At 55.1% G+C, this 15299-nt stretch overlaps 2 protein-coding genes across 2 annotated transcripts; both read left to right on the forward strand.

Moving 5' to 3' along the window:
* Positions 1–1979: 1979 nt before the first annotated feature.
* ATP6V0C (ATPase, H+ transporting, lysosomal 16kDa, V0 subunit c) lies at positions 1980–5746 on the forward strand. Its single transcript, XM_006893859.1, has 3 exons — positions 1980–2058; positions 5267–5450; positions 5542–5746. The coding sequence occupies exons 1-3, from the start codon at positions 1980–1982 to the stop codon at positions 5744–5746; spliced, it is 468 nt and encodes a 155-aa protein (XP_006893921.1).
* A 723-nt stretch (positions 5747–6469) lies between these two features.
* On the forward strand, positions 6470–15077 carry AMDHD2 (amidohydrolase domain containing 2). The gene is made up of 11 exons (XM_006893890.1): positions 6470–6552; positions 6875–7011; positions 7089–7228; positions 13073–13127; positions 13309–13521; positions 13598–13686; positions 13763–13907; positions 14023–14130; positions 14358–14426; positions 14638–14739; positions 14989–15077. Exons 1-11 carry the CDS (start codon positions 6470–6472, stop codon positions 15075–15077), a joined length of 1230 nt encoding a protein of 409 aa, XP_006893952.1.
* Positions 15078–15299: the final 222 nt, after the last annotated feature.

Below are 15299 nucleotides of genomic sequence, written 5' to 3' on the forward strand. Positions count from 1 at the left end.
GCTGGATAGCTTGAGTGGGTGAGCTGGTGGCCATGCATTCAGGAGCCAGCTGAGTTTGAGGCATGTTGGTTTGGGGTGTCTTAAGTTCCATCAGAAACCCGGCATGATATCTTAATCTTGATTAAGCAGGAAAGTAGGGAAACTTCAGACCAGCAGCGAGAAAGCTGACCAGCTGCTGATGTCATGAGGGACCATTTCCCCCGACTCCCAGGGCTCTATGCATTGCAGGCCACTGTATTCAGAACTGTGTCCCTTCCAGCGGACTACCCTGCACTTCTTTCTTCTCCAACAAGGTCCAGCTCCTCCAGGCGGCCTCCGGGCCCTCACTGGGCCTCATCCTGTCCTGGCTCCCCTCAGCTCTGAATCCTAAGTGGGGCTGCCTAGGGGCTTGCGCAGCCCCTTAGAGGACAATCAGGACTAGATGTTCAGCTTAACCAACAGGTGAATGACAGGTGACTACAGAGTATAGTAAAGGTGTGTGGGCTCAGGGCCAGTGCCTGCTGGAACATGCATAGAAGCTGGGGCTCCTGGAGTAACCAGCTGAAGTGGGCAGGTTGGAGAAAAGCAAGCAGAGCAGCCTGGCGGAGGGGGAGGCGGGGGGGACGGGGGGTGCGAGGTGGCAGTGACCTTAACCAGGCTGAAGGGCTAGGGAAGGCAGGAGCACTGCAAAGAGAGTCCGTGAGGGTTTCTAGGTTCCTGCGGCCTCTTCTCTGGATGCGGGACGGACATTTTGGGGGCTGCAGGTCCTGAGAGTCAGAGTCAGCTGATCAGAGGAAGAGGGCTGAAGGGAGGTTTCGCAAGTGGAAAGAGGGGCTGTGAGTGTGGCTGGAAATGGGCGCTGACCAGGGACGGTGACCCTATAACCCACAGCGGTCACAGGAAGAACACTATGATGCAGGGATGGGAGCTTAGGGGCTCAAAGGAGACCCAGCTCTAGAAACGGGGAACCAAGGGAAGCTAGAGGGACTGAGGGAAGGAGATAAGGCCGGGATCTGCCGCGTGGAGGCCGCAGGCAGGGCTGCCTACTCAAGAGAAAATGCAGCACTGCAGGTGTGGGGACAGGCAGAAATCCCAAGAAGTGCCTAGCAGGTCACAACACTGGCAGGGCTACGTCATGCACATGTGTCTTTAGACGTCTCGGGCGCAGGGAGGGGTCGGATACTGGGAAAGCTCCTTTAAGAAAAAAGAAGAAAAAAATAAAAATAGAAGCGAGACAGGGTGGGAGCTGGTGTGTTTGGCCTTAGAGGAGACTGGCAAAGTCCTAGTGGGACTGTTTAGGGAGCATCCTGGGGACGGAGGGCTGCGGCTGGAAAGAGTGATCTCATGGGTGGGGTGTATTGAGATTTTCTGGGCTCAAGAGCCGAGCAGGCCGGCGCTCAAAGCTCGACACTCCAGTATTGTCTGCTTCGGGGATCCCGGGGTCCGGCCTGCTTTCTCTGCGAGAGACGCGGAGAAAAGAGCAGGCAGTGAGAACGTTCCGCACAGCAAATGCCAAGGAGAAGCGGCCCTTGGACCGGAGCCACCTGGAGCCGCGCTGCCCGCAGAGGAGGCGGGGGCCCGGTGCCACGCCCCATATGCTAATATGCACCCTCCCTCCCGCCCTGGCCTAGGGGTCGGACGAGTCCAACGCTGCGGGGTTCAGAGGACCAGCGGCGGACGGCACCCTCTCTAGAGGCCAAGGCGGGGTTCAGAGCAGGGGACTGGGGCTACCAGGCGGACTGGAGACGATCGTCGAACCACCCAGGCGTCGCCAGGCCGCGGCTCCCCCGCCATCGTAAGGTGGTACAGCCCGCAGGGGCGGGGCGAAGGTCATGTGACGCGGTGGCGGCCGCCATTTTGTTCTGCGGTGCTGGTATTTAGAGCGCAGCGGCTGACGGGCCGGATCGCCTTCCCGCCTCTGGTTCCCCTCACCTCTGTGCCCGTCCGCCGCCGCGCGCCTGGCCGACTCGCCCTGCTGAGTTCGCCCCCTATCCGCAGACATGTCCGAGACCGTGACCGGCCCCGAGTACGCCTCGTTTTTCGCCGTCATGGGCGCCTCGTGCGCCATGGTCTTTAGCGGTGAGCACCGCCACAGGAGGGGTCGCGGATGGGGGACACCTGGGTGTGCGAGGCTCGTTCCCGCAGTCCGCGGGGTTCGGCCCGTGACGTCAGTCTGACGCCATTCGGAGCTGGTGCGGGGTGCCCCGTTACTCACGTGACTGCGGGGAGTGGGGTGCAGCCCAGGGGCCTAGGGCTCCGGGCGTGTGGTCTGGGTCGGGCCTTAGGCGCCGGCCGGGGCATCGGTGCGGGGGTGGGGCGGCGCCGCTGCCATCTTAGTCCCGGATGGCGAGCGGTAGGCTGGGGTGGGGGCGCGGGGGGGGGCGGCGCCTGGACTTGCGCCTGCTCCGCACCCGCCCCCCGCTTCTGCGGGCAGGCGTGACATCACACCTCGGACGGCTCCCCCTTATTTTGCGGGCAGGTGACATCACACCTCGGCCGGCTACCCCCCAGCAGCGGGGGTGGGGGAGCCGGAGCCAGGCTGCGGGTCCTGGACCCGCAGAGGCGCCCGGCTTCGCCCTGGCGGGGCCCGATCACGGACAGGTGGGTCTGTCCCAGGGGGCAAGTGCTTCCTGTTAGGGCTTGGTCCAGGTTTCCCAATCACGCTGTGAGCTGTGTGGGAAGCTGGGTGAGGGCTTGGTCCTGGGAGTGGGCAGGGATGGACGAGGTGGAGGCAGTGTGGGGAAATGGGGTGGGCGGTCAGACGAGCGAGGACGAAAGCTGGGTGCATGGGAGGCATGCTGAGGGGCTATATACTTGGGGGGCATCAAGGAGGAGGATCCCACGTAGTGTCCCTGTTTACAGGATTGGTTTCTGCTTTGGCCCTACTGAATGAATGAATGACCTTTCTTGCCTTCTTGGGCTTGGGGGAGGGGACGTCCAGGGATGACCCTCAGTTCTATAGAATCTTATGTGAGTGGATTGGTACCTTGGCAGCCCTGTGTCGGGGAGGAAGGACGGCCTGTGCCGACGCGATCCAGGCAGTAAGGCCCGGCCTGGTTGCAGCCCCCAAAGACTGGTCTGGCCTGGTCCATGCTTCCATGACCCCACCCTGCCCCACCTTCCCTGCAACTGGGGGAAGGCTATGTAGGTATGTGGAGGGTTTGAACTCCAAACAGACTCTGCTGACTGTAAACACTTGTGGAGTGGGGACTTGGGGGCTCCACTTGCTGGAGGGACTCTGCCTGGACCTGCCCACGTGCCGCTGACTGAGCCCAGCTCACCATGTCATGCGCTGTAAGGGGTCATTTGTGGTGGGAGAAGTGGTCTGGACTTCTCCTTGTCATCCAGACTACTGCCTTTCCCACGGATTTGGGGCGGTGGTGTGTGTTTACCCACTGTTCTGTTCTTAGCTCCCAGAGTCCCACTAACACTGTGGACAGTTCTTGCCCTTATTCAGTCACCTCCTGGCAGAGCTCTTAACAGTCTACATCAGTAACCAGAACTGGAACCTTCTGGCCTTCCCTGCTTGTTCTAGAGCCCCGACCTCGACCAGCCCCTTCCCTCACTTCTCACTGCAAGCTTCTCAGCTGGGGTCAGAACAGGCTGTTATTGGCCAGGACTGTCCTTTACCCTGACTCCTCACCTATACTGAGCTTGACACAGTGGCCACTTTCTCCCCAGGCCAGTTCAGACAGCTTCCAACTTTGTTTCTGTCTCTCAGCAGGACTCTTAGCCAGGGCAGGCTGCCAGCTTCTATGGTGACTTCTCAGGGGGGTCCATCTGTCCTCTCCCAGGCTAAGCCCAGTTTATCTTCGAACCCCAGCCTCTCAACTCTTGGGCTGACTGTCCAAAGCCCATGTCCTGCTCCTAGTCTGCATTTCCACTTCCTCTTTTTTGTCCACGATGACAAAAGTCCCAGCACCTCTTTCTTCATCATGCCTGCCGTAAAGATGACTGTTGCTGCTTTTCTGTATGTTCTGACTTCCTCCCTTATGGTGACACCCTATGAGTGGTGTGCCTGTTCCTGGAACTGCCTCCTGCCCCCCCATCTGACAGACCTGGAAAGTGTGCCTTCTAGAGCCCCAGAGGGCGGGCTGTGTGTTCTTCCAGCCCCCCCATTGCCCAGGGCCACTGCTTTGATCTGTTAACTCCACTCCTCACGCTCCCATGGTCATGCCACCTATTTGTTCCTTCCCCAAGCCATGTGATTTCCCCTGTGCTCTGGCAGCTGGGGGCCAGAGCATTTTCTACCCTGGGGTGCCCCAGGAGTCAGTCTCTGAAGAATAAAGAGAGCAGAAGATGCATTTGTGCAGGAGAGCTGCAGGTTAGGATGAGGGCACTACCTTCCACCCCTTCCCACCTGTCACGTTGGGTGTCTTCCTGTGACCTCTTAAACCTTCACCAGACCCTCACCAGATAGAACCTCTGCATGGACTTGAATAGGTGTGAAGAAGGAGCTCCTCTGCCCTATCTCCCCTCCCACTGCTGGGCATGATGCCCTGAATCAATGAGGAGTTCCTGCGCGGGAATGGCCCCTGCCACCTGACCACTTTTCTCTATGGAACTAGCCTACCAGGGAATCCTTCCTGCTCCCCTGTAAGGACCCTGGCCCAATATGGGCCTGCCAGTGAAAAGTGCCTCAGCAGCACTCCCCTGTCCTCACCTTGGAAGACAGGGGACAGCTGACTTGCCATTTCTAGTGTTTTGTGGATAAAAATAGGGGAGAGAGAAACTGGAGAGAAAAAACTGGAGAGAAAAAAAAAAAAGGAGGGCGTCTTAGAGCACATAGCCTGATACAGTCTGCAGGCCCCTTGTGCTGTGGGGGAACTGTTAAATTTGAGACCCAAATGCCTAGTGGCAGCCACTTGGGCCCTCTGGTGATGGAGTGGACTGTCCAGAGGCCCAGGCTCACAGGCAGATGGGGCAGTCGCTGAGAGGACGGCACTTAGCCCAGCTTGGCCTCGGATGGGGCTGGCTCTCCCAGCCTGATACCTGAGCCGCCTAAGCTGGAAGCTGGTCAGCTGTGCTCCGAGCCTTCCCTGCACGCACGGTTAGCTGCTTTCCAGGACCTGCAGCCTGGCCTGTTTTGGCGCCACCTGTTGGTTCCAGGCGGCCGCGGCAGCAGATACTCGGAGGAGCTGGTGGGCAGGGGCCCGGCCAGGCAGGGAGGACAGGCCCAGCCATGCCCCTGCCGCCTGCTCAGTGCTACGGCCCCTGTCCGAGAAACGCCCTCGCCGCGGCATTATCTTCAGAGGCTGCTCTCCTGACCTTGCCTCCCCCTCTGCAGCCCTGGGTGCCGCCTATGGCACAGCCAAGAGCGGCACAGGCATCGCCGCCATGTCTGTCATGCGGCCAGAGCTGATCATGAAGTCCATCATCCCCGTGGTCATGGCCGGCATCATCGCCATCTACGGACTGGTGGTGGCTGTCCTCATCGCCAACTCCCTGAATGACAACATCACCCTCTACAAGTGAGTGGGGGGCCCCCACTAAGCTGGGCATGGGCGGATGAGGGGGCCTTCCCGTTTACCCCGCTGCTTCTGATGTCCGCCCCTCCTGCAGGAGCTTCCTTCAGCTGGGCGCCGGCCTGAGTGTGGGCCTGAGTGGGCTGGCGGCCGGCTTTGCCATTGGCATCGTGGGGGACGCCGGCGTGCGGGGCACCGCCCAGCAGCCCAGGCTTTTCGTCGGCATGATTCTGATCCTCATCTTCGCCGAGGTGCTGGGCCTCTATGGCCTCATCGTGGCCCTCATCCTCTCCACAAAGTAGCCCCTTTGCAGCCTAGAAGCCGCTGAAATCCGATGTAAAGACCACCCCTCCTCATTCCAGAATGAACAGCCTGACACACACGCACGGGGCCGCTGACCCCCTCGTAGTTGGTCTTGTAAATGCGCAGTGTCTTAGTGCCCACCGTCTGTTGCCCGCCTTGCCCCCGTCCCCCGCCCCGTGCTGTGGTCTGGACCCGCTCCTCCCGTCCGGCCCTTCCCAGTGAGGGGCACGCCCGGCTGCCCCAGAGTGCCCTGTGTTCAAGGATGAATTAGACGCGTCATTTCTCTCTTCACTGGATGTTATTTATAAAAGATCTGACCTGTTCATACGTCTGTGGAGCAGCCCTCGTCTCCCACTCTCTAGTAACCTTAGGTAACGTGTTGCGTTGTGGGGTTCCCGTCCTCCGAGACTTACTTGGAGCACCGCCCTCTGCCGGCGCCGCCCCCTTGGGGGGTGCGGCCCCTCGCGACCTGTGTCCAATAAAGTTCTCTGATGTGACTGGATTGGGTGTCTGCGCCACCTCTGTGGGGCCGGGGGCGGGGCCTGGGCTAGAGCGGGCAGCAGGATAGGCTGGCTCTGCTGTGCCGCGGTCACGAGGCCTGCCGGGTCATGTGAGCTGCGCCGTCACATGGTACAGCCCCAGTCAGCTGAGGGTCACGTGGTTCCACCTCGGTTCCTGGCAGGCTGACTCGGTGCTGTGTCTGTGGCTGCCGCCACCTCAGGATGCGGGGCGGGCAGGAGGCGACACGATCCCCAGTGCTGCAATTCACCAACTGCCGCCTGTTGCGGGGCGGCTCGCTGCTCAGGTGCGCGGGGACTGCGTGTGGGTGCGGCCGGGGCCTGGATGGCGATAAGGACGGGGCAGAGCGGAGCTGAAGGGGTACTTGGCCAGGCAGGGGGTGGGGACCCGGCTGGTGCCGGAGCAAGGCGGGGGTCTGGAGCCAGGCTGGGTGTGACGATCAGGCTAGTGCTGCAGGGGCAAGGCGGGGTTCGGAGCGAGAAGAAAACCAAGAGAAGATGGGGTGCGAGGACAAGGCAGGATGCAGAGCGGGTCTACTGTGGAGGCAGGCGGGCGTTGAGCAGGTCTAAGGCCGTCCGGTGAGCTGAGCCCTGGGTGCTGTGTGGCAGGGAGGACCTCTGGGTGCGCGAGGGCCGCATTCTGGATCCGGAGAAGCTGTTTTTTGATGAGCGGCGCTTGGCTGACCAGCAGCTGGATTGCGGGGGCTGCATTTTGGCACCGGGCTTCATCGATGTGCAGATCAACGGTGCGGTCTGTGCAGTGGTCTGGGGGAGGGAGGGCACGCTGAGCATCAGTGACTCTTTGTATTTTCTGTGGTCACAGGTGGATTTGGCGTTGACTTCTCTCAGGCCACTGAGGACGTGGGGTCAGGGGTCGCCCTGGTGGCCCAGAAGATCCTGTCTCACGGAGTCACGTCCTTCTGCCCCACACTGGTCACATCCCCGCCCACAGTGTATCACAAGGTGAGGTCTGCCTCCCCTGGCCTGGAGGAAGGGTCCCCAGAAGGCAGGCAGCCCCTTGCCCTGTGTGCCCTGCAATAGGTTTCTTGCTTTCTGGACACATTCCCAGGCCCCCTGCATTCTGGCCACTTGGTGCCTCCAGAACTACCTCCTTGACCAAGGTCACCAGGGACTCTGATTGCCACATGCCACTCCTTAGGCTTAAGCTCTCTGACCTGTGTGTGGTATGTGGCAAAACATACCTTCCTGAAAGTTCTGTTGTTTCTCTACAGGTGTTTTGGTGCTGGAATCTCTACCATTTCCTTTTCTACCTATAAGGTCCAGACCTCTTTGACATAGGTCCTTTTACTCTATTTTTCTTAAATTTTAGTTTTGAGGCAAATGGTCTCATTTTAATGTGATTGCGCTTTACCCTTTAGTTTCGTTCTCTTAGTTATTTTTCCCCAGATTCTTTGCAAGTGAAACATACAGGCCCCCCCAAAAAACCCATCACCCTACTACTGTCCCATTGACTCTGATTCACGATGATCCTCCATGTGATTTCTCAGGTGGTGAATCTTTACAGGAGGAAGCTGTCCTGTAGGCAGCTGACGGTGTTGAACCACCTAGCTGTGGCCCAATGTGTGTCCCACTGTGCTCCCAAAGTGCCTTTTTGTGCATCGATTATTTCTATCCTACAGCATTCTTCCTTAATACTTGTATACGTAATACTTGTAATACTTAATAGTTTACAAACAGAGGTGCTTGCTGCTTCAATCTACTTGCCAAGTTTTACAGTGAATTTTTTACAATCAATCCCAGAGTTCCTAGGGACTGCCTGTGTCACCGGTCCTTGCCAGTTCCACTGTAGGCAGTGTGCAGTGAGCACTTTTTCTTCAGTCATTTGATGAAATAGTTGTGTTTTTTCATCTGTGATAGATTTCTCCCTTAGTTGGGCTCTAGCTTTTGCCATTTTCCCTTAATTATCCTGTTGTGCTTATTGTCTCAGTAATGCTCTTTGCTTGCATGATTTTATGTTTTACCACTCATACATATTTTGTTTTATGGCATCCCCACATAGTATCAGCACTCCTCTCTCTGCTTCCTTGCGGTTATTATTTTTCTTTGTCCCTCCCCTCCATTTTCTTCTCTCCTGCCTTCTGATTTCTCTTTGGACAGAGGCTGCACTTGTGGTCCTGTGTGGTTGGGTATTTTAAGGACTGAGTACCTCTCTGGTGCTACTGTTAACATCTGTTGTTTGGCCAAATGTACCACAGGGGTGAGTTCAGTTCCAGGGTCAAGGATGGTCAAAGGCCAGTGTTTCAGATTCCACCTGTCTTTGTCAGGCCAGTAAGCCTGGTCATTTTTATGTATGAGTTTTATTCTAAATTTACCTCCACTCTGTCTGGGGCCTTCTACTGTGACTGCTTTCAGCACAGTTAGTAGAGGTTGGTGCACCATCTAGTTCTGAACTCTGGGGCCTGGAAGTTGAGGGTAATGAAGGCCAGTGGGATAGTGGACTGGCAGTGCTTTCCAAGGCCAGTACAGGATCCCCTCCAGCGCACTGACCCCCACTGGCTGTCATTAACGGTGACCATGTAAGGCAGAGTAGAATTGCTTCACAGAGTTTCAGAGGCTGTAAAGCTCTCCAGAAGCAGACTGCCACATCTGTCTTCCTTACAGCACCTGGTGGATTTGAACCACATGGTGGATTTGGTTAACAACCAACCACTTTAATTAATCTCTCTGCTGCCAAAACCCCTGGATCCTCTACAGATCCCCTAACCTCTGGTTGACTTGGAGAACCCTTCATAGGGTTTTCAGGCTGTGTTCATATCAGGAGACCACACATCTTTCTCCTGCAGAGCAGCTGGTGAACTTGAATGGTGTTTGCTATGGGCCCTTGTCTGAGGTTCACTTGGCCTGGAACGTGGGAATGCGACCTTATTCTCCACTCCACCATGATTCCCGCCAAGCCTCAGTGAGTGGACCTGGGTCCCTGAGGCTGGGGACCTGGACCTGAATCCAGTGAGTGGCTCTGGGTTCTACCATCATCCAACACTGGAGGGAATGACCCTTCAAAGTGCTTGTTTTTTCTTCTCCATAAAAACGCTCCTTCTTAGTCTCCCCCTCTGCTGTGGAGCCTTTCCTGCCCCCAAGTCCTCTCTTGGAATGCCTTTGTCCAGGCACATCATGACTATAGCCCTCACACAGGTTTCTTTGTTGTTGTTGTGTACTGTAGGGTCAGAACGGACCTATACCTGAGACTCTGGCGGATTTTCAGAGACAGTTAATCACACAGGAAGAGATTGTCCATCTTTGTTCTAAAGAACAACTGGCTACCAGAGTTCCTTATAATTTTCTTTAGGAAAAATAATTGCTTGCAGCCTAAATACTTCTACTTTCTCCAGATCTCATTCTTTTTTTAAAAAAAAAATTATTATTAATTTTAATGAAAGTTTACAGAGACTGAGGATTTCCATTCATTCATTGTTGCACTTTTCTCCCTGCCCACCCCCAGATCTCATTCTTATATTTAAAAGAATTGATGTTTTGTGATTGTGTTGTTGGTGAAGAGTGTTGAACAAACTGCCTAAAGAACAGACATCTGTCTTGGAAAAAGTCCAGTCACTCTGGCTTCTTAGAAACCTGAATTGCCAGATTTTGTCTCACGCACTTTGGACCTGTTATTTAGGAAGTAGATGGTTCATCAACTCAAAGGCATCTAACAACAACTTTGGACCAGTCCATGGAGAAAGAACATCATGCTTAGAAAAGTGGATGAGCAGCAAATGAGAAGAAGCCCCTCAACAAGACGGACTGCAGCCATGGGCTCAAGTGAAGCCGGAATTGTGATGATGGCACAGTTTAGTTCTGAGGTAGATTGGGTCTCAACAGCAGGATGTGTTTGCCCAGTTCTAGTCCACACACTTTGTGGGCCCCCAATAAGTGCTTCTAGAAAAAGACTCTGGGAGACAGAGAAGAGACAGATGATGGTGGAGATGAAGAGAATGTTATATCAGTGTCAGAAAATGCAGAGCCATGGGTATGTTGGCGTGACCTCACTGGTGTGACCCTCCTCTGTAGGCCCATTCACAGTGCCTGGAACTGGAACACCAGTTGACCAGCAGTTAACCCAGCTCACTTGCCCTCTTCTGGTCATTTGGGACCACTTGCTTGTTTCTGGGGTATCTTCCACTTAGCTTTTTGCTTTCAGACTTGGCAAATGGTGCTCTTTGCTTTCAGACTTGGCAATGGTTTGATTCGATATCTCCTGCACCCGGTAGAGTCAGGTACTGCCTGGTATGGCAGCCAGAGCTTACCCCTCAAGTCTCTGCACTTTAACAGCTGCCTGCCTACCTTCACTGAAGCAAGCTCTAGTAGTGGACAGATAAGTGCCCCTGCTAACTAAAGGGCAGATCTTAGAACTTACTGGTCATTCTGCATGAGACAGTCTGTTCCCATCAAGATGCACAGCTTCAGAAAGTCTCTGGGGCAATTCTATTCTGTCCTGCAGGCCCCTAGGCTTGGAATCTGCTGGGGAGCAAGTGTGGATGGGGTAGAGGTTTGGGTATCATGTACCCCATTGTGATCCTGATCAGATGAATGGGTTGTGATAGTTGGGTGCCAGCTAGTGCTGGTCTGCTCAGGCATCCTGCCATTTTTTTTCACTGTTTGGATGGCAGAGGGTTTGTAGGGGTTTTTTTGGTTTGATTTGGGGGTTTTTGGTGTATATACTCGCCTTGAAGTTGAGTCAGTTTGGCTATTTATTGTCTTTTTATTGTTGATCTTTTGCAAAGATCCATACACTCCCACGCCTTCTTAGGGAAACCGTAGCCTTGGGGTCCTGCCAGTTTCCCTGTTTTGAGGAGGGAAGGCCACTCCCACTTCCTAGCCCTGACTCTCTGAAATTTGCCTTCATAGTTTTAAACCCTTGGCGGGTAGGGCACTCTCCCAAGGCTTCCTCTCATACCCCTCCTGGGACAGCTTGAACCCCATCTGGGCACTGTGTGGGTAGACCCCAGACTTACCCTGCTATGCCCCTAGACATCTTTTCTCTACCTGCCAGCCTTGTTGTTGTAGCTTACCTTGCTTTGTTTTCTGAGGCATTTGTTCCGAGCTGGCCTTGTTCTATGTGACATACTACTTTGGTGTTTTTCTTCGTTTCAAGTGCTCTGGTTGTGCTGTGGTTTAAGTAGCCAGTTGCTTACTAAAATGTCAGTAGTTCCTTCCTGCAAGATGCTATGCAGGAGAAAGATGAGACAGAGCCTTGGGAAGCCCCGAGGGTAGTTCTCTATCCTGCGGTGTCGGTGTCGCTGTGACTTAATGGTAGGGAGCTGGATATCATGCTGGCTGTGTGGCCTGGGTTAGAATGATTGATACTGGAATCTGGGCACCATCAAGTTCTTGTAGTTAAGGTCCTTGGGGCATGGAGATACCACAAGGGTGCTGACACTTTCCTCGTTTGGGGACCTGTGCTCCTCACCCCTGCCCTGGGAGGCCCTGGCTGCCGCCTTCTGGCTTGCTTGCGTCCCTCCTCTGGTACCTTCCTCATTCCTGGTTTCTGCCTTTGGGTGGAGCACATCTTCCAATAGCTTACACAGAAAAAAAGGGGTCACAGGAGACAGATCTTTTGACACTGAGCATGCCTGGAAATGTCTTTACTTTGTTATCTGAAGGCTTGGCTGCATTAGAATTTTCTCTGTTGGGAGTAATTTTTCCATCAAGTAAGAACTGCTGCTGCGTCTTGTTTTATTGAGAATATACACAGCAAAGTACATAGCAATTCAGCAGTTTCTTCTATGTGCACGATGCCGTCATGCTGGTTATACGCTTGAAGTTGGGCAACTCTTTTCACCTTCCTTTTTGAAGTTGTTCCTCCCCTATTAACATAAGCTCTTTCCTCCTAAGGTTCCAGCTGGTTTTTCAAGTTTCTAGTGTCAATTTGATCCCATGGAGAGTTCTTAAAACAGCATAATGCTTAACACATATTTGTTGTTAAGCTGAAATACTGTTCCATTTCAGGATGACTTCTGTAAACTTTTACTCAAATCATAATTAAAACAACAGATGATGATTTCAGAGGATATTTTTGGTTTCAGGTGTAAAGATTACTTCAGGAATGTAGTTTTAAAGTTTCGTCCAGGAAGTCTAGAGTCTATGAGAATTTGAAACTGTTCTTCAATTTTTCCCTTTTGATCCCCTTCCCTGCCTACTTCTTTCCCTTTGTTTCTTTTGAGATAAAAGATGTGACAGGGACATTCAGATGGAGTGGGATTAAGGGTGTTGGCATCCCATCCTTAATCGTTTTAAGGACTGTGGTTTAGCAGCCTGTGTGGAATCACTACATAACTTTCAGATTACCTTATTACATCTCTTATTCATAGGGTCACTATGAGTCTTGGTCAACACAAGGACGTCTAACAACATTTTAGGGGGCACTGGGCAACAGTTCAGTCCGTGGTGGTTGCTGTAAGTCACTGGACTTAAGGCAGTGAGTTGTATTCCTGTTGCATAACACCCAGTTCTTGTCTCATGAATAAAAAACTGCATCCTGAGAGGTTGTGGGGTGATTCTTCCCACCGTTGTTTTCTGCAGCCCCCACAGTTGCTTTGTCTTGTTGTATGTTGTGGTCTCCTGCTCCCTCCCTTTCAGAGGCATGTCTAAACTGCCTATCCAACCTGCCTTGTCAAACCCCAGGTGGGGACTTTGGGCCAGCAGGGGCTGGCCTGAGTAATGGCATTGACTTTGGACTTTCACTAGGCTGGGCTGAGCTTGGGGCTGGGCTCTGAACTCTAACCCTGCCTGGGCTATGACCTTGGGGCTGTGGGTTGTGGGGACAGGGCTTTAACAGCTGGTTCCCCCCAGGTCCTTCCTCAGATCCCTGTGAAGAAAGGTGGCCCCCATGGGGCGGGGGTCCTCGGTGAGTGACTGGTGTGTCCCCCACCCCTGCCCTGTGAGGCTCCATGAATGGATGGGGGAACCTTGTGGTAGCCCCTCCCCCTCCAGATACCTTACCACCAGGGAGGGAATGGAGGTGAGGGGTGGGAGCTGCAGGGATGGTTGGAGTCCCTGCTGAAGCCTCTCCCACCCTCTTTTCCCAGGGGTGCATCTGGAGGGCCCTTTCATCAGCCAGCAGAAGCGTGGTGCACATCCTGAAGCCCACCTCCGCTCCTTTGAAGCCAATGCCTTCCAGGATGTGCTGACCACCTATGGATCCCTGGACAATGTCTGTATCTTGACGCTTGCCCCCGAGCTAGGCCGCAGCCACGAGGTGATCCGGGAGCTGACAGCCCGAGATATCCGCGTGTCCCTTGGTGAGGGGGCCATCCGCGGGGTGGAAGTGGGCCAGGCTGACACAGGATCTGACCGTGAGCACTGCCTTCCACCTAGGGCACTCGGTGGCTGACCTGCGGACAGCTGAAGGTGCTGTGCAGAGTGGGGCTACCTTTATCACTCACCTCTTCAATGCCATGTTGCCTGTGAGTGTAGCTGCTCCCTGGGCTGGGCCAGTGTGGGGCCTTACAGGCATTGATCTGCTACCTCTTTCCTGCCTAGTTCCACCACCGGGATCCAGGCATTGTGGGGCTTCTGACCAGTGACCAGGTGCCCCCAGACCGCTGTGTCTTCTATGGGATGATTGCTGACGGCATCCACACAAACCCTGCTGCCCTGCGCATCGCCCATCGGGCCCACCCCCAGGGTGAGGAGCTGCCTGAGGCCAGACTGGGCTGAGGCTGCGGTGGGGCTGGAGTGACCAGCAAGAAGCAAGGGCTCTGGATGGCCAGCAGGTTCTCCTGTCCGTCTCCCCTCACCAGGACTGGTGCTGGTCACCGATGCTATCCCTGCCCTAGGCCTGGGTGATGGCCGTCACACCTTGGGCCAGCAGGTTGTGGAGGTGGATTCGCTTTCAGCCTATGTGGCAGGTGAGTAACACAGGCTTGCCAGTTCCCCATGTGGTGCGGCCAGCTCAGAAGTGAATTGAAAGGTTTCAGTCCCAGGTCTGGGCTCACAGCTTCATTTCCTCTCCATTTGGGCCTTGGAGGGGACCTAGTGGTGTGACAGTTAAGTGCTGAGTTGGTGACCCTCCAGAGGTCCCTGCCGTTGTGCCTGACTTCGCCACACCCCCAAGTCCCCACTTTCCACTCCCCAGGTACCAAGACACTGTGCGGCAGCATTGCCCCCATGGATGTCTGCGTACGGAACTTTCTGCAGGCCACAGGTCAGTGGGGCTGGAGGGACCTTAGAACTTGGAGAACATGTGCCACTGAGGGGCTAAAGGTCCTCCCAGTGGTGTGGTGGGCCTGGGGAAGGCAGATGTGACCAGTCTTCTCCGAGACTAGAACATGGCCTCTGAATAGTCTTGGGTCTTGGAGCAAGGGGGAGGGGTGGGGCCAAGCCTGGGGTCAGCACTGAACGGAGCCCCTACGCAGGCTGCAGCTTGGAGACTGCTCTGGAGGCCGCGTCACTCCACCCAGCCCAGCTGCTGGGGCTGGAGAAGCACAAGGGGACCCTGGACTTCGGTGCTGATGCAGGTAGAGGTCCTCTGCTAGGAGGCTGAGGAATGCCAGGGACCAGGGCCAGGGAGGGTGGGAGTCCGGCCCATTCCCCACTCTGACCCCCTGCCTTGGTCTAGCTTTCCTCTCGTGTCAGGCTAAGCTCTCTGGTCTCCCTGAGTTAGGGCATCATACAGAGCATGTCCTGAGCCTTGGTCCTGCAAGCTGGGAGTAGTGGCAGGCGGTGGTGTGCTTCTACACTACCCCTTCATTGCCACTTTCCTCCAGATTTCGTGGTACTTGATGATGCCCTGCATGTCCAGGCTACCTACATCTCGGGTGAGCTGGTGTGGCAAGCAGAGAAGGCCGGACAGTGACCTTGGTGGTGAGGATCCCAGCCCAGCTGAGCTCATCGTTGAGAGGCGGTCTGCAGATGAGCAGCAGCCTGGACCCAGTGGGCTTTGGATAAATGTGCTCTTGCAGCGACCTGTGCTGCCTCGAGTCTTGTTTATATTCAGTGCTGGCTTCTCCGTTTTCAGGCGCTCACCTGGTGGCCCTCCTGGAGAAGGTGTGTTTGGCTTGAAGTGAAAGTATCATCA

Source organism: Elephantulus edwardii, unplaced genomic scaffold, assembly GCF_000299155.1.
Source record: "Elephantulus edwardii isolate Elephantulus edwardi_28Jun2011 unplaced genomic scaffold, EleEdw1.0 scaffold00132, whole genome shotgun sequence".
Classification (NCBI taxonomy): Eukaryota; Metazoa; Chordata; class Mammalia; order Macroscelidea; family Macroscelididae; genus Elephantulus; species Elephantulus edwardii.